Raw genomic sequence first — 27,301 nt, forward strand, 5'->3', positions numbered from 1 at the left:
GCAGAGAGAGCTGTCTCAACTAGAGAGTTTTTAGAATAGCAAGACAAAGCTGTCTAGAGCAGAGCAGAACATGCACACACACACACACACACACACACACACACACACACACACACACACACACACACACAGAGAGAGAGAGAGAGAGAGAGAGAGAGAGAGAGAGAGAGAGATCAAGAAAGCCATCTCAGCAGAACACCCTTTCGACCTCAAGTCACTTCTTTTTGCTGCTCCCGAACACCCCTTCTCTCGAGAACACTTCTCTAAGTTGAGGCTAGTCCTTGGGTTCTCTGTTGTTGAGAATTAAACTAGAAGTGTGAACTTAGCTGATGTTTTTCAGGACCATGATTAGAATAAATATGCTGTAAAAATGCAAAACTATGAGAAATGTTAATCTATGAGGATGTGCCCATGTCTGTACTTGGGAGTTTCATTATTATATGTATCAGAAATAAACTCTAAGTGAAATAGAGAATATTTATCTTACAAAATGTCAGGTTTCATTAGACATTTTCACACTTGGACATACATTTACTATGACTACTTAAACATGTACAAGTGTAACATCTGTGTGGAATTTGGAGTTTCTGAATAGGCAGCACCATGGATGTGAACAGACCAGAGAGGAGAAAGCAGAGCAAGGAGTTGAGAGCAATTGAAAGTCATGGGCCAAGTAAAGAAGGGCCTTGCCTTTGCCGATGTGGAGAAGCAGAGGCCTTCCAGATGTTGAAGGACAAACATCAGGAACTTTGGATGGGTCTTTACACTCACTTCGACTGAAATTTCCTTGGGTCTTTTGAGATGAGTTACAGTTCAGCTTAAAATGAACAGACAAACATACTACAGACAGAAAGAGTATGGTTTCCTACCAGGTTGTCTGGACCTTCAGGTAGAGAGTGGAGGTTTCTCTTATTCTTCTACAGTGGGACATGTGAAGGTCACCCACTTGTCCCTATGAGTAGAGAATCTTTATAAGGAATCTTGGTGATGGACTCACTGCTTCAGCTGGAGTAAACACCAGCACATGGGATTTCTGTGCCATGCCGGATGTCTCAGAGCTCTGACCACTGGGATGCTTCAAGTGACATCTAATTTAATGGAGACTTAGATAGATGGGAAAGATACACACGAAGAAAACGAATATAGACACAGAAATCCTATGTATATATACCTAAGTTTACAAAATGAATTATTACTCTGGTGATGGATACAGGGTTGAACTTTTCTCCTTAAATATTCTATGTGTTTCTTATCTATGGTCCTGTTATGTGAATAACCGGAGTAACAGAATTAAAACGGGAACAGTTATAGTTATAATTAACAGCAGCTACATAGTATGTATTCATTAAATATCTCTTAAAATGAAGAGATAAGTTTCATAAGGTCCCATTTATATCAATTATTGATCTTAGAGCCTGAGCCATTGAAATTCTGTTTAGAAAAATTTCCCCCTGTACCCAAGCTCTTTCCCACTTTCTCTTCTACTAGATTCGATGTATCTGGTTTTATATTGAGGTCCTTGATCCACTTGAACTTAAGCTTTGTGCAAGGTGACAAATATGGGTCTATTTTCATTTTTCTACATACAGAGAGCCAGTTAGACCAGCACAATTTATTGAAGATGCTTTCTTTTTTCCATTATATATTTTTGGCTTTTTTGTCAAAGATCAAGTATCCATCCATAAGTGTATGGTTTTATTTCTGGGTCTTCAATTCTATTCCATTGATCAACCTGTCTGTCTCTGTACCAATACCATGCAGTTTTTGTCACTATTGCTCTGTAGTAGAGCTTGAGGTCAGAGATGGTGATTTCCCCCAGAAGTTCTTTTATTGTTAAGAGTTTTAGCTAACCTTGGTTTTTGTTTTTCCATATGAAATTTAGAATTGCTCTTTCCATGTCTTTGAAGAATTGAGTTGGAATTTTGATGGGGATTGCATTGAATCTGTAGGTTACTTTTGGCAGGAAGACCATATTTACTATGTTAATCCTACCAATTTGTGAGCATAGAGATCTCTCTATTTTCTGAGGTCTTCTTCAATTTCTTTCTTGAGAAACTTGAAGTTCTTGTCATACAGATCTTTCACTTGTTTGGTTAGAGTTACCACAAGATATTTTATATTATTTGTGACTATTGTGAAGAGTGTTGCTTCCCTATTTTCTTTCTCAGACCATTTATCAATTGTATAAAGGAAGGCTACTGATTTGTTTGTGTTAATGTTATATCCAGCCACTTTGCTGAAGTTATTAGTTGTAAAAATTCTGTTAGAATTTTTTGGGCTACCTATGTGCATACATATCATACATATACCATCTACAAATATTAATAGCTTCACTTCTTTGCCAATTTGTATCCCCCCCATCTCCTTTTGTTGTCTTACTTCTCTAAGTTTAAATTTTGAGTACTATATTGAATGGATAGTGAGAGAATGGACATTCTTGTCTTGTTCCTGGTTTTAGTGAATTTCTTCAAGTATCTCTTTATTTAATTTGATATTGGCTGTTGGTTTGTTGTATATGGCTTTTATTATGTCTAGGTATGGATCTTGAATTCCAAATTGGCAACCTATAGATTGGGAAAAAAAATCTTCACTAACCCCACATCCAATAGAGAGCTAATATCCAAGACATATAAAGAACTCAAGAAACTAACCTTCAAAAAAAAAAAACAAACAAAAAAAAAAAAACCAAACAACCTAACCAAAAAATGGGATACAGAGTGAAACAGAGAATTCACAACAGAGGAATCTTGAATGGCTGAGAAGCAATTAAATAAATGTTCAAAGTCCACAGTGATCAGAGAAATGCAAATCAAAATGACTTTGAGATTCCACCTTATACCAATCCGAATACCTAAGATCAAAACTCAGGTAATAGCACATGTTCTCAAGGATGTGGAGAAGGAGGAACACTCCTCCATTCCTCGTGGGATTGCAAACTGGTACAACTATTCTGGAAATCAGTCTGGAAGAAAATTGGAGATGGATCTACCTGAAGACCCAGCAGTACTACTCTTGGGAATATATCCAAAAAATGCTCCACCATACCAAAGGAGCACATTCATAGCACAAACAACCCAGATGTCTCACAGTAGAAGAATGGATACCGAAACTGTGGTTCATTTACACAATGCAATACTTACTACTCAGCTATTAAGAACAAGGACAGCATGAATTTTGCAGGCAAATGAATGAATCTAGAAAATATCATCCTGAGTGAGGTAACTCAAACCCCAAAAGGACATACACGGTATGTACTTACTAATAAGTGGATATTAGCCAAAAGTACAGAATACCCAGGATACAGTCCACAGTACTCAAGAGGGTTAATAAGCTGAAAGGGCCAAATGAGGATGAATTAATCCCACTTGGGAGGGAGAAAAAAGCAATCACCATGGGGACAGAGGGAGGGAGGGACCTAGGTGGGAGAGGGTACAGGGAGGAGAAAAGGATACTATGATCAGGTATTGGGGGGTCGAGTCAGGAGAAAAACCCTATGGGCCAGCAGAATGAATGGACATATGCAACCCCAAGGGGTGGGAGGTGGGGGGACCCTCTAAATGTACCAGAGACCTAGGAGGTGAGAGACTCCCAGGACTCAAAGGGACCTTAGATGAAATGACTAACAGTGGAGAGAGGGAACTTGTAGAATCTACCTCCAGTAGAAAGACAAGGCATCAAGTGGAGGCATGGTGTTGCCATCCCACAGTCAACAACTCTGACCCATGTAAGGGGAGATGCTGATACTAAGGTTTAGTTCCCTAATTTGTTCTTGATTTGTTACTAAAGAAGGCCAGGAGTCAATTTCTGGGTGGAAGGTATATGTGGGACCCTTATTCCCCAAGAGGAAAATGAGGCAGTGAAAGAGAGAGGGACTTTTTATGCTGTGCTTTGGAAAGAGTAGAAAGCAGCAGTCATGTAAGGTCTTGGGGCAGCTAGGGTCTTCAGCCTCCACTAAGGGCAGTGGCCAAGGATGTTGGTGGGGGCTGACTGATATAAACCACTAAGTTTATGGTAGGAGGAGAAATGGAGATAATAACTGATGAAGGCATACCTTTCCTGACAGGAGATTCTGTGCCCAACAATTGTGCCTAGCCTGCAGCAAGTTCTAAAATAATGAAGCTGTCTGTGTGTCCTTTATCCTTGGATTCTATGGCTTCCAGAGTGGGCTGGTAATGCTACCACTCACTGTGGAGCAAAAGTGGGTAGAGAGAGAAGCCCTGTTAGGTTTTGATCCAGCTAAGCAGGACGGAGCAAAAGGGAGCCAGGAGGGTCTGGTAGCAAGGTCGCAGCTCCCGGGCTAAGACAGTAGCATTTTTTTTTTCGGAGCTGGGGACCGAACCCAGGGCCTTGTGCTTGCTAGGCAAGAGCTCTACCACTGAGCTAAATCCCCAACCTCGACAGTAGCATGTTTTAAAATTACACATAACAGATCCAGAATTGTTCCTGTCTAAAAGAACTGCAGGAACAAAAATGCAGAAGAGACTGAGGAATGGACCCAATTTGGCATCCATCTCAAGGGTAGGCTCCAAGGCCTGATACTATTACTGATGCTATGATGTGCTTACAGACAGGAGCCTAGCATCACTGTCCTCAGAGAAGCTAAACAAGTAGCTGACTGAGACAGATGCAGATACTTACACCAAACCAATGGACTGAAGTCAGGGACCCCTGTGGTTGAATTAGGGAAAGGCTGGAAGAAGCTAAGTAGAAGGACAACCCCATAGGAAGACCAGCAGTCTCATCTAACCTGGACTGCTGAGATCTTTCAGACACTGAGCCACCAACCAGACAGTAAACACTAGCAGGTCTCAAGCCCCTGACACATAGACAGCAGAGCACTGCCTGGTCTGGCCTCAGTGGGAGAAGAGGCGCCTAACTCTTGGGAGACTTGAGACCCCAGGGAGTCTGGAGGCCTGGTGAGGTTATGGTGAGAACATCCTCTTGGAGACAGGGAGAAAGAGGAATGGGATGAGGAACGGGGTCAGAGGGTGGACTATGAAGGGGATAAGGATTGGACTGTAAAAAAATAAAAGTAAAACAAAACAAACAAACAAGCAAACAAAAAACAAAAGTAATACTTGCAAACCAAATCTAAGAACACATCCAAAAGATCATTCACCATGATTAAGTATGGTTTATTCCAGAGACGCAGGGATGGTTTAACACATAAACCAAGAAATGTAATCCATCATATCAACAAACTGAAGGACAGAAACATGATATTCTCATTGCATTCAGGAAAGAACAAGACAAAACGGAAGAGATAAATTTCCAAGATTCAGAAGCGAGCAGTACATTAGAGAGACATTAAGGTTCCCCTGAGAGCTGTTCTTTTGATAGAGGAAAGATTTGTTGCCTTGGGAATGTAAGTGAAAGAGACTTCCAGAAGAGATTACTTTTATTCGAGGGTTTTATACTAATGAAGTTTTGTGCAGTGGGCGGCTGAGAATTTCAAAGTAGTTTTAGGTTATTCAATTCCATCCCGATTGTTCAGTCCAAGCCAAGGAATACCTTTTAATTTACCTTTCAGTACTAACGAGCATGGTGTTTTACAGATTATGTACAGTGTCCGTTGAATTAACTTATCCTCACTCTTTTTAAACGTCCTTTTCTTATTGAAAACAATTTAATAAAATATACTTTGATTACCTTCCCCCCTCCTCTGGTCCTCTCCACCCACTCAATTCCTCATCCCTTTTTCTCTTTCTCTTTAAGAACAAGCATGCTTCACTGTTCACAAGGACATTTGCAGCTAAGTTCATAGTAGCTTTATTTGCAATAGTCAGAAACCGGAAACAACCAAGATGTCCCTCAACCAAAGGATGGATAGAGAAAATGTGGTTCACTTACATAATGGAGTATTACTCAGCTGTTAAAAACAATGATATCATGAAACTTTCAGGCAAATGGATGAACAAAAATGATCATCTTGAATGAGGTAACCCACATCTAGAAAGATAAACAGGGTACGTGCTCACTTAGAAATGGACATTAGCCATAAAATAACTAATTGATATAACCATGCTGCAATCCACAGACTCAAAGAAACTAAATAACAAAAAAGATATTTTAATCCAGAATTTACAGAATTATTCTTGTTCTCAGATTGAGCCTTTTAATAGAGCTCTGAAAACTGGAAGTCCATATCAGCTTCCTTTCAATTAGCAAAATATTCAATGTACCACGTGAAATCCCATTAGTTGAGATATAAGAAATAAAAAAAAAATTCTGGTAGTTCCTTACTTGGGGTAGTGAGGTGCTGCTAGTTAGAGAACGATCCCTGAAGGTCTGGCTGCTAGTATTGGGGTGATGTGTTGGGGGAGAGTAGGCAGCTAGCTTAAGTAGTCCTGCTGTTAAGAGAAGCATCTCAGAGCACCCAAGACCTCTGTGTTACACAAGCAGAAAGCCAGAAACTTCTGCCTTGTGGATGTCTGAAGCTGAGAGAACAGACATCACATCTATAGCATTTGTTTTCTTATCAGAAGAGTAGGATGAGGACACAGACAATGTCTGGAAACTCTAATGTCAATACAGAGTCTTGTGACTTAGTATCTTCTCTGCGGGTGGACTTTGTGACTTAGAGAGCAAAAGAAACCTCGGGAAGTTGGCTTTTCTTTCGTAACATGTGATTTCGGTTTAAGATCAACTCGATATTTGCATGGATGAAAATTGAATAAGAAGTGGATGAAGTTAGGGGCTCCTGATAGAGTGGGTTTATAACAAAAGAGTCTGCAGGGATGGAAAAATTAAGCCAAAATGGTAAAATAGGTGAAGTGTGAAACCAAACCCATTCTTTTCCTGTAAGGTGGAATCAGTTTGAATGGTGTGGCAGGAAAAAGTCAAAGGAGACACGAATAAATCTGGCTTAGCTGGCTAAACAGGGTGACAGCCCCAAAGGGAAATAAGACATGTTATTTGATCAAATAGGGAAAAGCTGGAGGAAGGTAAAGAGGAGGGAACCCCACAGGAGGACCAGCAGTCTCAATTAACCTGCACCCTAAGATCTCTCAGACCCTAGACCCCCAACCAGGCAGTACACCAGCTGAGATGAGGCCCCCAACGCATACACAGCAGAGGACTCCCGGGTCTGGGTTCTGTCAGAGAAGATGCACCTAACCCTCAAGAGACTGGAGGCCCCAGGAAGTTTAGAGGTCTGTTGGGGTGGGAAGGGTGTAGGGATATCCTCGTGGAGACAGGGTGGGGGATTGGAAGCGGGGAGAAGGTATGGGGTGTGGAACAGTTGGAGGGTGGACCAGGAGGGGATTAAAATATGGAGTGTAAAAATAAATTAAAAAAGAAAGAAAGAAAAAAAAGAAGTTTAAACACAGACAGGAGAAAAATCTGAGAAATGTCTGGTCTCTTTTCCGATAGTAAAGTGACTTACTGACAATGGGCAACACGGAGCACAGAAGGCAAGTTATACTGACTTGGCTTCATTCTTTGAATTTAAAGAACGGATGGGGTTTGTATGTGGTTGGTGCAGAAAGGGATGTTTAGATAACTGCATTTTAACTTTTACATGGAGCAGGTACTGAGGAATAATCAGTGAATGAATAATGAACATTAAGTACTTAATTTCAAGGAATTAATTTTGAATAATGGATTTCTACCACATCCTAGGACAAGGATTACAAAAACAGTTTTAAGTTACTAATTCTGCATACTATAATTCTTGTAAATTGTCACAGATTAAGAATTATGATGTTCTTAAAATCTAAGTGTTTACATCATCTTCTGTCATTAGCCAGGTTTTAATATTAAATGAGATTCCTAAAACAATAATTGTCAGAATAAACAATTCTTTCATATAACAAGCATGAGAATTTTATGAAGAATCTGAATTATATATAAAGGATTTTGTTGTTTCTAGCCTAGTGACATGAATTTTTAATCTTGATTGCCTTTTAATTGTTGCATTACAGTGTCTGGTTCTGCCCCTGCTGGCCATCGGCAAGGACAAATGACGTGACGAAGGCGCACACTCTACTTTCGTGAAATTGTTTCGTTACTTCTGTGATCAGTGATTTTATAATCCTGGTGGTTTTGGCCTTTAGTAAACTTCAGCTAGTCAACTTAATTCCTAGAATTTTCATCATTGCCTCAAAGACATTTATTACATATCTTCAATAGTGCTTTGACGGATGGTGAATTGTTGTAAGTGGCATTGGGAATTGCCTTGGCAAAATACTTCCTCCTTTTGAACACATTTCAAAAACGTTCACAGTAATAGATAGGCGGTGAGAAGGTTACTGATGTCCTAGACCTGCCACCATGTCCTGAGCACTGGAAACTAAGGGAGGCACATGAGTATTGAAACATGGCACATCACTGAACTTCTCTGGATCAGCTCATAGATTCTGTTTCCTTTGTCTGAAGGTTTGGTCGTTTGAACCTTCTTTGTTTCTTCGTTTTATGTTCCTCTTGATTTGATAGTCTTGACATTTAAATGTTTCCCTCACTCATCAGGTTATGGATACTAAAGGTCCCAGATCATCATCATATGGCGAGGTGGCCCCTTTCCTGTGAACTGCCTCTAGAAAATGGTGATGACTTAGAAAGTAAGTGAAGCGCATTCCTGGACAGCACAGGACACCCTCACTGTGGTTTGACTTGAAGACAGCTAATGACCTTGAGTAATTGCTTAGAACTACACAACAGTTTAAGACCCTATTTTTTTAAAGGTTACATATATTTCACATTTTACTAAAAGTCAAATTTCATTTATCAATTTTTCAGGGAAAATCTTAATTGAACAATTTTATTTCCAAAGATCTTACATTGAAAACCACACCATTTGCTGTACTCTTTCACTTTTTTGGATTTTTTAATGTACATTTCAAATATTATTCCCTTTCCCATTCAAAGCCTGCTCCACCTGGGAAACCAACCCATATATATGCAGCCACCAAAACTAGACAATATTGATGAAGCTAAGAAGTACATGCTGACAGGAGCCTGATATCGCTGTCTCCTGAGAGGCTCTGCCAGAGCATGACAAATACAAAGGCGAATGCTAGCAACAAACCATTGAACTGAGAACTGGGTCCCCATGGGAGGCTTTGAATGGTTAAGGCCCCATTTCTATCAAACTGTCTATATATTATACTATTGATTCATTTTGTGCTACCATGAAGAACTACACGTTTCTGGGCTAATACCTGCTTATTAGTAAGTACCTACACTTACCTTTTTAAAAATTCAATTATTTTATTTAAATTGCAAATGTTGCCACCTTTTCCAGTTCCCCCTCCCTGAGTTCTTCATCCCACCCCCCTCCTCTGCTTCTGAGAAGGTGCTCCTCCACCCACCCACACATTCTAGCCTACCCTTCCTCCCTTCCTTCCTTCCTTCCTTCCTTCCTTCCTTCCTTCCTTCCTTCCTTCCTTCCTGCCTGCCTGCCTGCCTTTCTTTCCTTCTTTCCTTCTTTCTTTCTTTCTTTCTTTCTTTCTTTCTTTCTTTCTTTCTTTCTTTCTTCCTTCCTTCCTTCCTTCCTTCCTTCCTTTCTTTCTTTCTTTCTTTCTTTCTTTCTTTCTTTCTTTCTGGTTACTATCCTTACCAGGTTTCATCATGCCTACATAAACAAGAACAAAATTAATTTCCTTGCTGGATTAGGGGGGGGATAATCTAATGTTCAGTTTTAGTTTAACATTTCTAGGAAGTTGCTGTGTGGATTGATATTTACAGACTCAACCCATCTCCCTTTTCTCTATTCCCAAAAGCTCATTAAAAATGGAATTGGACTTTTCTCAACTTCCTACAGTCTCCTACAGTCTTGTTTCTTCTCCCTACATTTTCCCTATGCCTGCACTCTCTCTTACCAGATGTCACTGAGAGAGGTTACTTGTCTTCATATAAACTATCAGCAATAAGAGATGTGGACACATGTAAGCTTAGAGATGTTATACAAACAACCAAAAAGCTGCATTTACTTTCTGAGATATCTGATGGGGAGAAAACGTCAGGTATCAGTTCACTGGGCAGGATCCAGGTACCATATAAATGGCATTCCCCAGATGAACTCCCTCCCAGGCATCTCTGTAAGTCATCCTAAGCCTGATAGAGTTGAGTGATGTTTATTAAAAGGATATCACAGCACATATTTTACACCAAAGGGGAAGGAAACGTTGGTACAGTGAAGACAGCTCCACCTGACACATGGGATGTTTGTGCACTTTACATAAGATATTCTTCACTTATGATCTCATTCCTTTCTGTGCATTAGAAAACTTGTTAGAGCAAACAGAAAGAAGCAAATGCTCATAAAATCTTGCATGAGATTTTGAATGTTATCTATTTTTTAAAAATTGAAATTAATTACATCATTTCTCCATTCCCTCTAAGTTACAAACTCAGGAAGAAACAGGGAAGAGCCAAAACAAGAAAACCTGAGTCCTTAATAATTTCTCAGTAATTTCTGAGATAATTATAATTGCCTTTCTGAGCATCTATTATATTTCTGGTCTTAATCGACTTTTTGTTGTTTTAATGAAAGCATTTATTTTAATTTAGTAAACATATCGAATGTTTCTTAAGCACTCCTATTTTGTAGCACTTGACACAGTAGTGAAGAAAACATTCACACTGAGGCATAAATAGGATATAAAAATAGGATAGAAGAAAGGCAGATGTGTGTGTGTGTGTGTGTGTGTGTGTGTGTGCATGTGTGTGTGTGTGTGTAAGGCAGAATTATAATATGGTGCATATGACTGGCTTCCAGAAAGCAAGGATGAGCAAGGGTGGGGTCAGATATAGGCTGTGTAGACAACTTTCCTTAAGCTTTATATTCAAGTGATAGAAAATAGCATAAAGGTTAAACAGTAGGAAAAGCTTGCAAATCTATTGCAGTTTGAAAGGTCATTGTCACTCTTTGGAACTGACTCAGAAGCAATAGGTTGAACACAAACAGGAGTATGAAGCATCTTTATCATTATTTTGAATACATGTCACCTGAGGCTCTTATTGTTATAGAAAAAAGTTAAGCCTTCATAGACACATAGAATATATGCTTTGAAAATTAAGTAAAGCCTTGAGAACTGGGATCTATTTCTACTTGTTTTGCATATGCATAAATATTGCTGTGGCTTATAGGTCTGACTGGGACCCTTGCATCCAAGCCAGCTGCTTCAATAACAAAAGATGCTCAAGTTCCTATGGACTCTTCTCTATTCTCTCATAATTACTTGGAATTAGTATCCTGTTGCTTTTGAACTCTTAGCTTTGAGTAGCAATTGCCTTATACTTCTAGCTTCTTCAATCCACGAAGTTCTTGTTCTCTCCTTTCATGGTCATCTTTCTACGTTCATGATCTTACCCCATACACCAATTTAAATCTAAGTTCTGCCTATGAGAGAAAACATATTATTTATATTTCTGAATCTGACTTATTAAAAACAATGATCTCCAGGCCCTTGATTTTTCTGCAAATGTCAGAGTCTCATTTTTCGTTATAGCTGAATAAAATTCCACTATGCACATATACATTGCTTTCTTTATCAATTAATTAATCAATGAATATCTAAGCTTGTCCCAATTTTTAGCTATCACGAATAGTGCAGCAATAAGCATGACCTTGTAAATATGTCTGTAATATGTTAAATAAGAGTCTTCAGTTAATATAGGTAAGACGACATTGCCATAAGACTAGTCACAAACTCTCATATTGAGGCTGGAGCTGGCAACTGGCAACCTAGTAGGAGGTAAAAGACCCCATGAGCAGGCAAAATCATGAGAGACACTCTCCACTTCTGGTGTTAGGAGTCTCAAAAGAGCATCAAAGTACATAACTATGATGTATATGCAGAGGACCTAGCTCTGACCAGTACAGGGTCCGTGTTTGTCTCTTCAGTCTCTGTGAGCCCCTATGAGCCCTGCTTAGTTGATTTTGTGGGTCATGTTCTCCAGGTATCCTCAACCCCTCTGGATCCTACAATCCTCCTGCACCATCCTTTTTGTGGTGGTGCTGTGTCAGACTAATGTTTGACTTTAGGTTTCTGGATCTGTTCCCATCAGTTCCTGGATGATGTCTCTCTGGATGATGTCTCACTGATGACAATTAGGCTTAGCAATGATCTTTGAGTATGGTAGAATATCATCGACTCCTTTTTCTTTGTCAGTCATGTTTGGTTCTATTCTGCATCTCAGGACTGTCATTCTTCTGGTTCCTAGACATCTAGACAGTGTCAGGTATGGGCTTCCTCTTGTGGCATGGGATTCTAACTAGTATTTGCACCTTTTTTTTGGTCACTATCTGACTGGAAGAAGATGGAGTCTGAAGGCATTTTTCATTTGTGTTTCTCTGATGGCTAAGGATACAGAACCCAGGCAGACATTAATTTGACACTCGTGCTTATTTTAAGAGCTGTCTGTTTACCTCATTAGCTCCTTATAATTTGGGGAAAATGTTTAACATTTGCACTTTCTACATTCTGCTTGTCAGTCTCTGTGTGATGTGCAGTTTGTACATTTTCACTGTCTCAACACTTTAGCAATCTTTAGTTTGCTGTGCAGAAGTTTAATTTCATGTGATCATGTTAGTTAGTATTTAGGAATGCTTCCTATACCAATGGAGTTTTTTTTCAAAACAGAGGGTGCTTCTGTCTTGATGTATTTTCTTTGTATTTCATCTACAGGTTTCAACATTTCAGATTTTATATTGTTTTTTAACCATTTATATTATTTTTCAGAAACAGTGGATTTATTTTAATTTTTCCATGTGATACCCTAATGTAACAGCCAATTTCTGCTGTATTGCATTCATCAGCTCCTCCTCCAACACCTATGACTTGTCTTACTTCTGCAGGTTTCATAAGAGCAAAGTTTTCTACTTTTTGTGTGGCTACCATTTTAGAACAGTGTATGGCATAGAAGAATAATATTGGGCATTTAGAAAACAGTTGATGGAGTTTGGCAGGGCAGGTAGGTCCCAAGTCAGATGGATTCTGTGGGTGTCCAAGCTAGTGTGGGTATTTGGGAAAAGTCTTACCTGTGTCCTTGGTTACTGTGAGCAGAGCCTGAAGTGGAAGGATGGGGTTACCAACCCACAGTCAAAATTTCTGACCCTGAATTGTTCCTGTCTAAAAGAATTGCAGGGGCAAAGTTTGAAACTGAAGGAAAGGTTGTCCAGTGACTGGCCCAACTTGGGATCCATCTCAAGGGAGGCACCAAGACTTGTGACTATTACTAATGCTATGATGTGCTTACGGACAGGAGCCTAGCATGACTGCCCTCTGAGGGGTCTTACAAGCAGCTGACTGAGACAGATGCAGATAACTATACCCAACCATTGGATTGAAGTTTAATTAGGGGAAGGATTGAAGAGGAGGGCAACCCCACAGGAAGACCAACAGTATCTATTAACCTGAATCCTAGGGAGCTCCTAGAGACTGAACCACCAACCAGGTAGCATACAAGGTCTGGTCCAAGGCCCCAGCACATATATAGCAGAGAATTGCCTAGTCTGGTCTCAGTGGAAGAAGAGCCTAGTCCTTGAGAGACTTGAGGTCCCAGGGAAGGTGGAAGACTGATACAGGGTAGGGGCAGGAGGAAGAGGAGGAATGGGATGAAAAACTGTGGGAGGAGGGACTGGGAGGAGGGCAATAAATGTAAATAAATAAAATAATTAAAGGAAAACAGTGTAACTTCACTGAGTTCAGAGGAATTTCTGTGTTTTCTTTATCTCAAGGCCTATTTCTATGGCCTTGATTTTAAAATTTGATAAGACCTATGATTTTAAAATTTATATTCCCTCATGAATATTGTACATATCACAGTTACATTCTTCTATAGAATTGTATCTGAAATATCTTCTCGATGTGTCCTTGGAAGTCCTTACATTTCAGGGTCAGGGAAAGCTGGGTGAAGTCCTACTGTTTAGCTATCAGCCACAACACCATTTAATGCATTATTTTAATGTTTGCCCATCTTTATGTTTATTGAACAGAAAGGTGTATGTTTATTAATCCTTTAATTTCTATTACTCCATGCAAAGTAAAAAAGCATAGTAATATGAACATGTTGATTTTGCTTTGATTTGATGATAACAACATGTATTGTATTAAATTCTTAATCAACCATTTTTCATTATATAGACTAATGTAATGTAAATTTGTAAAGAACCATTAAGAAACAAAGCAACAACCTCTGCTCTAAGATTCCTTGCATTTTATGTGATGGCCTTTTCTAGACCCAGAGTTCCCATTTATTTATTAAATTCAGAAACATATATCCCTAATTTCCAAAAAATTCTTTTGACTATTACTTGTCAAACCATTTATTCTTGTCATATGTGCCATGTATTGTCTCTGTATACAATAAGCTAAGTAGTTTTGAAAAAGCTATGAAACATTTACAACCAAGGAATGGATTCACAGTGATGCAAACTTTACTTCTTGCCATGGAGTGTGTCTCCCCTGGAAACATTTAGCAGCGTGTATAACACAGAGCATGGTATCTAGGATATGGAAATCATACACCAAAATATCAACTCGCATCCATATCAAATGTGTTGCTTAAATGTCTCTAGACCTTCATTTAAACAACAATGTATATTTTAGTTGCATTGTAAACAGATACACATTTTGTTGTGCTATTTTGAAGGATAGGGAGAATGTGCCTTGTGAGACATTTGAGAAAACCTAGCACAAAACAATCAGGAAATGTCAGTTACTTTGAGCATAGTTTTATTTCTTCATCACTAGTTCTTACATTTCCCTGATTAGACTTTAAAACTCATGCAAAGTGTAGCACATTGTAAACAGAAAGCATCTAAATATTCATTAATCCTTGTTAAATAAATTAAAAACTTGAAAACTCACACATCAAATGGGGCATTGTTTTTGGAGCATGAAAACCACAGCAGGATTTTCCACAGTTAAGAGTATTCTGTGTTCATTTTGCAAAGAGCAAGCTAAGCACAGACTTTCTGATTTGCTTTGTTTTCACACTATAGATGATGGGGTTGAGCACAGGGGGTAAAAGAAGGTAAACATTGGCCATCATTGCATGGACTACTTTGGGCGCTGAGCGACCGTAGCGATGCACCAGAGACAGGCTAAACATCGGGATGTAGAAAACAGCAACTGCTCCAATGTGGGACACACAGGTGCTGAAGGCCTTGTGCCGTCCTTCAGAGGAGGCAATAGTGAGGACAGAGCGAATGATCAGTACATAAGACAAGACAATGCATGGAGTATCTACCCCTGTGGTCAGAATGAGATCAACTAGTCCACAGATGCTATTGGCCCGAGTGTCTGAACATGCTAACTTAATCACATCTGGATGATAACAGTAGGAGTGGGAAAGGGCCTTCCTTTTACAGAAAGAGACAGGTTTAAGGAGCAAAAGTAGAGGAACTATTAATAGTAGAGTACGCATCATCACTAGGAAACCCATCTGAATGATTCTAGAGTTAGTAAGAATTGTAGTATATCTAAGGGGGTTGCAAATTGCTACATAACGGTCAAAAGCCATAGCCACTAGTACCCCTGATTCTATAAATGTAAATCCATGGAGAAAAAACATCTGAACAATACATAAATCTAGACTGATTTCATTTGCATGAAACCACAGGATTCTCAAGGTGGTTGACATTGTAGAAACAGTCAAACCCAGGTCAGTGGCAGAGAGCATAGAGAGGAAATAGTACATCGGTTCATGCAGACGGTGCTGGGTCACAATGATAAAGAGAATCATGCTGTTGCCAGAGAGGGCGGTGGCATAAAGACAACAGAAAGGGATGGAGATCCAGCCATGAGCAGACTCTAAGCCAGGAATGCCAGTCAGCAAGAAGGTTGTCAATTTCGATGTGAAGTTGCTTAGGAATCCCCTATTGTCCTGCATTTGTAGCATTTGCCTTTACAATGCTCACATCCTAAGAAGTAACAAATTGTACCATTAAGAAAAAGTATTTAGACAATTTTTGACAAGAAAAACTACTCTAGAAATATATTTTGTTGCCTAGAAAAATTTATTCTAGTGATTATAATTAGAGAATTTAGAATTTATTTTTGCTGTTAAACCAATATATTCACATAAATGTACATTTATATATTTATTTTTATATTAATAGATTTTTAAGTTTCACCAGATTGTGTGCATAAATTCATTTCTAGGATTGTAAAAATAGGAATGTTTCAATGTGGAAGAGTCACTAGAACACAGGAAAACAGGCAAAAATTTATTTTTAATATGTCTGGTTTAAAGTGAGCAAGAGAAGCCTACTTAAAGATATTCATGGGTTTGGAATGGACCTTCATGTATGACTCTCTAGACATAGATTTCTAGGAATAATATTTTTAAGCCCACAGAATGGGTGAACAGCCAAGGAGAGTGGGTTACTAAAAGAAAATAATGAACACAGAGTATTGTGCAAGTTTAGGAGAATGTGAATGATTTATGAGAACTATAGTAAAGAGATCCTGGTATCCTCTTGTGTATATGTTTATAACAGTATTTAATTGCTTGAGTAGCCAACTTAGCAAGTATTGAAACATTCAAAGAGAGTTTAGAGTAGTTGTTGATACTGGGACAGGCAGGTACACTTGCTAACTGAAACTCACAACTAGTGGGGGTGGATTAGGGAATGGATGGAGAAATTGTGGTGGTGATATAGTTTGTTTCATTTTCAGAAACTTAGCAGTTAAGGCAAACACAAAGATAGAGTGTGACTAAAGTAGGTTATAAGAAACATGGGAGTGTTTGGACAGGGGGAGAATTTAGACAAATGTATAAATTTATAAACTGCAATTATAGATACAGTAAATCATCATGAATTTTAGATAATGAATGAGAGGATTTAGTTAATAAATAGAAGTTTGAAAGCATCAGGTGATTTAGCTCAGCACAGGAGAGTAAGTAGATCTCAGAAAGATAAGGTTAAGCATTTTCATTAACTCTAGGGTGTCTCAAGTAGTAGGTTGATGGAAAGCCATTCCACAGAACTTTCATCCAATACCTATAATTCTCTCAGGGAATTATAAAGAGTAGATTTTGCTCCTTTCCAAAATGTGTAGAGTGATGGATACTGGCTTGAAGATAAAATTGAAGATAAAGTTAATCAGGCAGTTGCTTATACATGCATAACTGTTTTAAGGCCCTGTTCTCTTAAAATTATACTTTATATAATTAATTTCTAGGATGATAAAAAATCAAATAGTAGCAATATTCCTTACCATGTTAAGGTTGTCAGTCAAATTTTGCAGGAATTACTTTTATGCTAATAAATATCTTTTAATGTGTTTTACTAACTTTTTTCGTGCTATTTTGGTCTTTTGGTAAATCTCAAATTTCATGAATTTTAACTCTGTCTGAGAGGAATTAATGCAATATAGAGCTACAAACTGCTATTATACGATACCAACATAGGGTAGAATACATGATTACCTAAATTTTCTATGAGCCTATTTGAATAGTTTTGTGTAGGTAATAAATATATACAAAGACACCACAATGAGCATCCCAATCTAACTTACCAGAGCCTTCTGGAAACAGGAACTTCCTATGTCTTTGTTAGCAGAGATAGAACAGGCTATCATGCTGGGACCTATGGACTGTTTAGTAAGTTTGAAGTGAACTGTGGGGTTATATGCAAGATGAGGTCTCTGGGGAAAATGACGAAGAACAAGCAATGTATTTAAAAATGGAAGGCATCACCATTGAGTCCCAAAAGATTTTAAGCTAATAACTCAAATAAACAGTGGTCCCAGGAGTCCTGAATGGTAAACAAAGGAAACAAAAGAATTCATACACAGTTGGCTCTCCTTAGTGATGTGCTATTTCTTATGCATTCTGTCATACTCAGTGTGAATTTATATGTGCATCATTGTGCCTGCAAAAATATCCGTTTTCGTGTAGGTATCCATCATCTACTTGGGCTCAACAATATCTGCTCACTTCTGTGATGATCTCAGAGTCTTGTGGGGAAGAATGCTATCTAGATATCCAATTTATGACTTAGTACTCTTATTCTCTGAATGCTGTCAAATTTTGGCTTTCTTTTAATTTAAGTCTAATACAAGTATAGACATTTCTGAGGAGAGGTGATGGATGCCCTAACCTATGAGAATAGTGATAATAATTAGGAGTTATTTTAATACTATAGCCACTAGCAGAATAGTAGGTTCTCCTGTAGGACCTATGATATACCTACCCCAGGTTCTTGGACCCAATATGCTGGTAGGCATGATTCTATCTAGTATAGGGGACCTTACATATGATCAGAAAGCAGTCATTTACTCCCATAGCATTGAATCTCCCTTGCACCAGTGGGCACAGCTTGTTAAGTTGGTCATTGTTGTTGCTCATAAAGTGCACAGAACAGTAAGATTGTGTTTAGCATCTTCTAGATCAATGAAAGCTAGCCAGGAGGAATAAAACTTTAAGATCAAAAATCATTGATTTCTCTGTGTTTCATGACTCAGATAAGTGGTGTCTTCAGCAATAGAGTGTGATAGATGATATGTGTAAAAAGTTGTGGAGCACAATGTAATACTTTAATACATGTATACAAGGTGTGAGATCGAGGCCTCATGTATATTTTACACACCAGACATTAATCAGTTTGTGTAAAAACTTCTATTTATTTTGCTGTTTTTGTGTTTTGATTAAAGAATAAGAATAAAATAGAACAGTCACTGTCACTAAGGTAAAATTATGACTATTCATTCATATGTTTATGCTTTAAAGCTGTATATACACTTATTTGCAAAGGCACCCAGTTCATAAAAAATTATAAAGGAAATATAGATAACAAACAAAAACAATTGTGGAATTATGTCCTTGATGGGCCCTAATACAACAGTGCCCTACTATCCAGCTTCTAGGCCTTCACTAATTTTTATCCATATAATTAAGAAAAACTATTTTATAAACATTTTTGTTAGTCTGTTTCCTGGGCAAATTGGTTGCTAAATGCCTTGTTGGCTAATCTCAATTGTCTTTGGGATGGGAATAGAACCTGATTGACTTGTTCACTTCATCTGTTATCCTAAGGGAAGAATGAGAAAGAAATGAACACTCTCACTCTTCGTGGTCACAAGTGGATATGATGAGAATATAATCTTTACTAAAGTGGGATAGCTATCAAAATAAATAAATAAATAAATATATATACACAAATACACACATTATATATACACACACACATATGTATATATATATATATATATATATATATATATATATATATATATATAGAGAGAGAGAGAGAGAGAGAGAGAGAGAGTGAGAGGTTAACCCTCCAGGAATCTATGTGCTCATTACTGTTCTATCACAGTGAAAATTTATAAAGAAAAAAGTTAAGAGAGGGAGGGCTTACTTGATCCTTATTATCAGGTCGCATTGCTGAGGACCTTGAGTGATGCTGAAATATGGCAGGAGAATTTGGTGGAGAATAGCATCTTACCAATTGGTGAACAGGAAGTAGAAAAGGAAAGACAAAGGACCAAGTAGAATGGAAGTAGGAAGACCGAGGAAGGAAACTAGCTGCAAGGATAGGATCCCAGTGACTGACTTAGCTCACCATGTTTTACATGTTAAATACTACTACTAACTGGAGAACAGGCCTTGGACACATGAGCCTGCGGGTAACATTACATATTCAAAATAAATCTGGAAGGGGGTGATCTCTAACTTACTGAGCTGGGATTATAGGTTTTATTTTGACATCCATAGAAAACCATGAGTGTAAAGATTATCCTTGATGCTATTTATTGTATATAAATTTGCTTGCTAATTTCTATGGGCCAACTGACTCATAGTCCATTTCATTATAATGCTATGAAATTAGGGTACTGTGCTATCTTAACATTAGTAGAAATGATAGAAGAAAATGAAACCTAGCCAGATTTAAATTTTAAATTATCAGTCTTTATAATGATTAATACAGTTCCACTGGCTGGTGTATGTGTGTGTGTGTGTGTGTGTGTGTGTGTGTGTGTGTTTGTGTGTATTCAATCACAGTTGAATATAGTTTTAGTGTCATGTATTGTAGGTATGGATACTGAATTGAGATCTTCTCACCTAATCGGTAGTATCAATCGAAATGATATGGTATACTTACTATCTAACACATTGATGTAAACATTACTGTGAAATGTAGAAGCAAAATGAATTGTCCACTTTTTTCTTTTTCATATAGACTAGTAATTCTAGCTTTTATATACTGACTCAAAGTAATGCTTAGCAGTGTAATTTTAGATTTCTTCGTCTTCAATTAAAATAAATGTGTTAATCATTCCTTCAAAGTCTAGAATGTGAATTTTTATATGCATTGTTCTAAGAAAACGTTTGCGTCTAGTAAAACTATGATAAAGTAAATGCATTAAAGCACAGTATTCAAACTGATGCCCCTTCATGTGGAAGATCTTTGAGGCTTGGTCTGGAATGGCATGAGTAGGTAATCTTGCAGAAATATCCTTGGATGAAATTCGTGTCATTTGGTCTTCTTGTGGGATTCCTAACAGAAGAAGTAGGGGCTGTTTCAGATGCTTTTGCCTACTAATGGGACCTATTTCCTTCTACTGGGTTGCCTTGTCCAGCTTTAATATGAGGGGAGGTACCTAGTCTTATTGTATCTTGATATGATATGTTTGATTGTTATTCCTGGGAGGTCTACCAGGTTTTGGAGGGAAACTGAGAAGAATGGATGCGGAAGAAATGTGGGGGTTGGGAGAGTGACTGAAAGGAGATGAGGGAAGGGAAACTGTGGTAACATATGAGAGAATACAAACTGTAAAACAGGTGGTGTAAGGAGGGCTGGCTGTAAGTGCCGATGGCACAAGCCAGGGAGGTTATTAGTATCACGGCTTCTGGCTTGCACACCCCTCAGAGTAGGTAGCTAAAAACAGGACAGTTAAGAGTATCAGATATGCAGATAACAAAGAGCTCAAAACCACTTCAGTGTCCTCTTTTGTAAGTTGCATACAGGTACTGTAAGCAAAGCATTTTGCATCTGAATGTCTGGAGCTTCTGACTACATAGCTCTATAGGGAAACTGTTAGATCCCTGACTCTGGCTTTGGGGACCCTTGGGACTCTGGTGCTAGTCCATTACTGGCCTTGCCAAGCATAATTCTAATAAGGAACAGATGATTATCACTCTTTGTTCTATCCACAGGACCCAAAGGACTTTTGGCCCTATTTAGTTCCCAATAATGGTACAATGGTGAATAGAACCAGGTGGTTAGAGACAGCAGAATGACAGTAACCACTCTGAGAGTGCAGAAGCTAAAGTAATGGGAGGAGGAAGTTTTGAGCATAGCATGTTGGTATAGGAACAAGAGTCTGTACTAAATACCAGGTAGAGTGTCTCCAATTTCAGCACTACCTGTGTAACACCAATTGTCATATTGACAATATCAAATATAACCACAGAAAAGGCCATGAGAAATGGATCATGGTCTAATATGTTACATATCTGTATAAGCATAGTCACTTGTTCATAGTAGGTGTAAGAGACAATATGGCTTAGGCAGATGGGCATCCAGGAGAACATGAGTGGGAAGCAGATAGTCACATAGCAGCACAAGGTCAGGGCCATGACCACACCAGACTCCACAGAAGAAAAGGCATGTGTGAAGAACACCTGGATGAGGCAGGCATTGTATTCATTCTCATGATCATGAAACCAGAGTATGGCCAGCATTTTATGTTGTGTGGAGGAGGACAGGACCAGGTCAGTAGTAGCCAGCATGGCCAGAAAAAGATACATGGGCCCTGGCAGAACATGGTCAATTTGGATTATGTATAGGATGATGATATTTCCAGTCACTGCCACAACATACATGACACAGAAAGGAAAAGCAGCCCAGAATTGATAATTTTCTAGTCCTGGGATTCCAAGCAAGATGACAGATGTGGAGTGGGAAGCCAACCTGAGAGAATGTGTCATATTTTCTGTGTGGTGAAGTTACTCTGCTCTCTGAGGATTAGAACAGCCAAGATGTGGATGATTATTTGTACTTGTGTAATATTACGATTTTATTCAATAGTAAATTATAGTAAAAATCATCTTTTATAATAGTATTTTATAACATATAATTATGCTACTTAATATTTTTCAGTACTTGTAACACTTAAAATATTAGAACATTTCAGAATCAGGTTAATTATTTCCTAAAGCAAAAGATTTTCCTGTAAATAGAATCCATTAAGTGAAAACAAGCATGACAAATTAGTTATAAACAATTTTGTCATTTTCTTTTTGACAAAATACTTGGTCTTTCTTTATCTCTGTGCTGAGTCTTTTTGGCAATGGTAGCTCGTGATAGGGAAGAAGAATGAAATAAGGGATCATAGTAATTTATTCTCATATTACCTTTGGTTATTTAGCACAGTTTTCATTTTGATTCTAGCCTAAGGAAAAAAGGAACCATTTCTGTATTTACAATTATACTTAGTGTATTTAATGAAAATTTGAGAACATGAATATCTTATGCTTTGTGAGTAAGCCACTCTTTTTATTTATTTTTTTTCTGGTAGTTGAAATGGTGATTTATTAACTTCATAATTTCTTCTGTGTTTATCAGCTAACCTTCTAATATGAAGAAGAGCTGTATCTTCTCCCTTTCATTTTATTTTATTTTTTATTTCTTTTATTTTTTTATAGTCAAGTTGCTACCCTCCTCTTGGTCTGCCCTCCCACAGTTCCACATCCCATTCCTCCTCACTCCTGTTTCTAAGAGGATGTCCCCACCCACCAGGCCTCCCTACTCTCTGGGGCTCATGTCTCTAGAAGGTTAGACACATCTTTCACTGAGGCCAGAGCAGTTAGTCCTCTGGGGGCCTTGGGTCAGCCTGTGTTGCTGCCTGGTTGGTGGCTCAGTGTCTGAGAGATCTCAAGGGTCTAGGTTAGTTGAGACTCCTGGTCTTCTTATGGGGTTGCCCTCCTCCTCAGCTTCTTCCAGCCTTTTCCTAATTCAATCCCAGGGGTTCCTGATTTCAGGGTATAAATATCTGCATCTGTCTCTGTCAGCTTCTTTTTGGGCCTCTCAAAGGACAGCCAGGCTAGGCTCCTGTCTGTAAGCACACCATAGCATCAGTAATAGTCACAGGCCTTGGTGCCTCCCCTTGAGATGTATTCCCAAGTTGGGCCTGTCACTGGATCCCCTTTCCATCAGTCTCTTCTCCATTTTTGTCCCTGCAGTTCTTTGAGACAGGAAAAATTCTGAGTCAGAGTTTTTGACTGTGGGATGGCCACCCCTTCACATGATGCCCTATCTTTCTACTGGAGGTAGACTCTACAAGCTTCCTCTCTCCACTCTAGGCCATTTCATCTAAAGTCCCTCCCTTTGAGTTCTGAAATTCTCTCACCTCCCAGGTCTCTCATACATTCTAGAGGGTCCTCCCATCTCCCACTCAGAGCTTGCATTTCCATTCATTTTGCTGGCCCTCAAGGCTTCTTTCCTGCTTTTCCCAGAAGGAGAATTAGGGAACCTAATTGAGTTTCCCTTCTCCCCTCCCCCCATCTCCCATTCATGTCCCTCCCTCCCTCTGACACCTGTGATTACATTCTCTATAAATCAATGACTTTCTCTGCCTTGGTACAAAAAGAGTCACAGACACATTAGTACCTGTCTGCAGCTATATTCTGAAACTTCAACTAGACTTTGACTTGCTGACTAGTTTATTGATGTCCTGGATAGTAAATTACCCAAGTGACGACTTTGAACCTAATGCTCTGCCTAACACATCTCTTCCTGATAAAAAGAAAGTTGGATAAATTTATAGTGAGCAAAATATATCAAGTAAAGGCTCTTATTTAGATGCAACAGATCCATTAACTGATTAACAATATCACCAATGAGAACCTTTCCTCCTAATAGCTCTCAACTCCCCTCCCCCGCCCCACTTGAGCTATACTCATTAGAGTTAAGGCCATTTCTCACACTAGAAATTACAGAGGAGACCCGGTGAGAGAGAGACCCAACTGCCTGGTCAGGTGGGCACTCCTGAGTCTGCAGAGCAGAAGAGACCACCAACACTGCTCACCCCTGCCCACATCCCTGGCCCAAGAGGAAGCTGTATAAGGCCTCTGGGCTCCCATGGGGGAGGGCCCAGGAGTGGCAGGACCCCTGCCTGAGACACCGCCAGAACCTGAAAGAAACAGACCGGATAAACAGTTCTCTGCACCCAAATCCCGTGGGAGGGAGAGCTAAACCTTCAGAGACGCAGACAAGCCTGGGAAACCAGAAGAGACTGCTCCCTGCACACACATCTCGGACGCCAGAGGAAAAAGCCAAAGACCATCTGGAACCCTGGTGCACTGAAGCTCCCGGAAGGGGCGGCACAGGTCTTCCTGGTTGCTGCCGCTGCAGAGAGCCCGTGGGCAGCACCCCACGAGCGAACTTGAGCCTCAGGACCACAGGTAAGACCAAATTTTCTGCTGCAAGAAAGCTGCCTGGTGAACTCAAGACACAGGCCCACAGGAACAGCTGAAGACCTGTAGAGAGGAAAAACTACACGCCCGAAAGCAGAACACTCTGTCCCCATAACTGACTGAAAGAGAGGAAAACAGGTCTACAGCACTCCTGACACACAGGCTTATAGGACAGTCTAGCCACTGTCAGAAATAGCAGAACAAAGTAACACTAGAGATAATCTGATGGCGAGAGGCAAGCGAGGAACACAAGCAACAGAAACCAAGACTACATGGCATCATCGGAGCCCAATTCTCCCACCAAAGCAAACATGGAATATCCAAACACACCAGAAAAGCAAGATCTAGTTTCAAAATCATATTTGATCATGATGCTGGAGGACTTCAAGAAAGACATGAAGAACTCCCTTAGAGAACAAGTAGAAGCCTACAGAGAGGAATCGCAAAAATGCATGAAAGATTCGCAAAAATCCCTGAAAGAATTCCAGGAAAACATAAATAAACAAGTAGAAGCCCATAGAGAGGAGACACAAAAATCCCTGAAAGAATTCCAGGAAAACACAATCAAACAGTTGAAGGAATTAAAAATGGAAATAGAAGCAATCAAGAAAGAACACATGGAAACAACCCTGGATATAGAAAACCAAAAGAAGAGACAAGGAGCTGTAGATACAAGCTTCACCAACAGAATACAAGAGATGGAAGAGAGAATCTCAGGAGCAGAAGATTCCATAGAAATCATTGACTCAACTGTCAAAGATAATGTAAAGCGGAAAAAGCTACTGGTCCAAAACATACAGGAAATCCAGGACTCAATGAGAAGATCAAACCTAAGGATAATAGGTATAGAAGAGAGTGAAGACTCCCAGCTTAAAGGACCAGTAAATATCTTCAACAAAATCATAGAAGAAAACTTCCCTAACCTAAAAAAAGAGATACCCGTAGACATACAAGAAGCCTACAGAACTCCAAATAGATTGGACCAGAAAAGAAACACCTCCTGTCACATAATTGTCAAAACACCAAACGCACAAAATAAAGAAAGAATATTAAAAGCAGTAAGGGAAAAAGGTCAAGTAACATATAAAGGGAGACCTATCAGAATCACACCTGACTTCTCGCCAGAAACTATGAAGGCCAGAAGATCCTGGACTGATGTCATACAGACCCTAAGAGAACACAAATGCCAGCCCAGGTTACTGTATCCAGCAAAACTCTCAATTAACATTGATGGAGAAACCAAGATATTCCATGACAAAACCAAATTTACACAATATCTTTCCACAAATCCAGCACTACAAAGGATAATAAATGGTAAAGCCCAACATAAGGAGGCAAGCTATATCCTAGAAGAAGCAAGAAACTAATCGTCTTGGCAACAAAACAAAGAGAATGAAAGCACACAAACATAACCTCACATCCAAATATGAATATAAAGGGAAACAATAATCACCATTCATTAATATCTCTCAATATCAATGGCCTCAACTCCCCAATAAAAAGACATAGATTAACAAACTGGATACGCAACGAGGACCCTGCATTCTGCTGCCTACAGGAAACACACCTCAGAGACAAAGACAGACACTACCTCAGAGTGAAAGGCTGGAAAACAACTTTCCAAGCAAATGGTCAGAAGAAGCAAGCTGGAGTAGCCATTCTAATATCAAATAAAATCAATTTCCAACTAAAAATCATCAAAAAAGATAAGGAAGGACACTTCATATTCATCAAAGGAAAAATCCACCAAGATGAACTCTCAATCCTAAATATCTATGCCCCAAATACAAGGGCACCTACATACGTAAAAGAAACCTTACTAAAGCTCAAAACACACATTGCACCTCACACAATAATAGTGGGAGATTTCAACACCCCACTCTCATCAATGGACAGATCATGGAAACAGAAATTAAACAGTGATGTCGACAGACTAAGAGAAGTCATGAGCCAAATGGACTTAACGGATATTTATAGAACATTCTATCCTAAAGCAAAAGGATATACCTTCTTCTCAGCTCCTCATGGTACTTTCTCCAAAATTGACCATATAATTGGTCAAAAAACGGGCCTCAACAGGTACAGAAAGATAGAAATAATCCCATGCGTGCTATCGGACCACCACGGCCTAAAACTGGTCTTCAATAACAATAAGGGAAGAATGCCCACATATACGTGGAAATTGAACAATGCTCTACTCAATGATAACCTGGTCAAGGAAGAAATAAAGAAACAAATTAAAACCTTTTTAGAATTTAATGAAAATGAAGATACAACACACCCAAACTTATGGGACACAATGAAAGCTGTGCTAAGAGGAAAACTCATAGCGCTGAGTGCCTGCAGAAAGAAACAGGAAAGAGCATATGTCAGCAGCTTGACAGCACACCTAAAAGCTCTAGAACAAAAAGAAGCAAATACACCCAGGAGGAGTAGAAGGTAGGAAATAATCAAACTCAGAGCTGAAATCAACCAAGTAGAAACAAAAAGGACCATAGAAAGAATCAACAGAACCAAAAGTTGGTTCTTTGAGAAAATCAACACGATAGATTAAACCCTTAGCCAGACTAACGAGAGGACACAGAGAGTGCGTCCAAATTAACAAAATCAGAAATGAAAAGGGAGACATAACTACAGATTCAGAGGAAATTCAAAAAATCATCAGATCTTAGTATAAAAACCTATATTCAACAAAATTTGAAAATCTTCAGGAAATGGACAATTTCCTAGACAGATACCAGGTATCAAAGTTAAATCAGGAACAGATAAACCAGTTAAACAACCCCATAACTCCTAAGGAAATAGAAGCAGTCATTAAAGGTCTCCCAACCAAAAAGAGCCCAGGTCCAGACGGGCTTAGTGCAGAATTCTATCAAACCTTCATAGAAGACCTCATACCAATATTATCCAAAATATTCCACAAAATTGA

General features: G+C 39.0%; 2 protein-coding genes across 2 annotated transcripts; both read right to left on the reverse strand.

Moving 5' to 3' along the window:
• Positions 1 to 14,886: 14,886 nt before the first annotated feature.
• On the reverse strand, positions 14,887 to 15,846 carry Or51f1 (olfactory receptor family 51 subfamily F member 1). The gene is given in 1 exon segment (NM_001401502.1): positions 14,887 to 15,846. A coding segment is annotated over 1 exon segment (960 nt).
• Positions 15,847 to 21,177: 5,331 nt separating this feature from the next.
• Positions 21,178 to 21,885, reverse strand: Or52r7 (olfactory receptor family 52 subfamily R member 7). Its single transcript, XM_087603790.1, has one exon. It carries the CDS (start codon positions 21,883 to 21,885, stop codon positions 21,178 to 21,180), a length of 708 nt encoding a protein of 235 aa, XP_087459916.1.
• Positions 21,886 to 27,301: the final 5,416 nt, after the last annotated feature.

This window comes from Rattus norvegicus, chromosome 1 (genome assembly GCF_021556685.1).
Source record: "Rattus norvegicus strain SHRSP/BbbUtx chromosome 1, alternate assembly SHRSP_T2T, whole genome shotgun sequence".
Classification (NCBI taxonomy): Eukaryota; Metazoa; Chordata; class Mammalia; order Rodentia; family Muridae; genus Rattus; species Rattus norvegicus.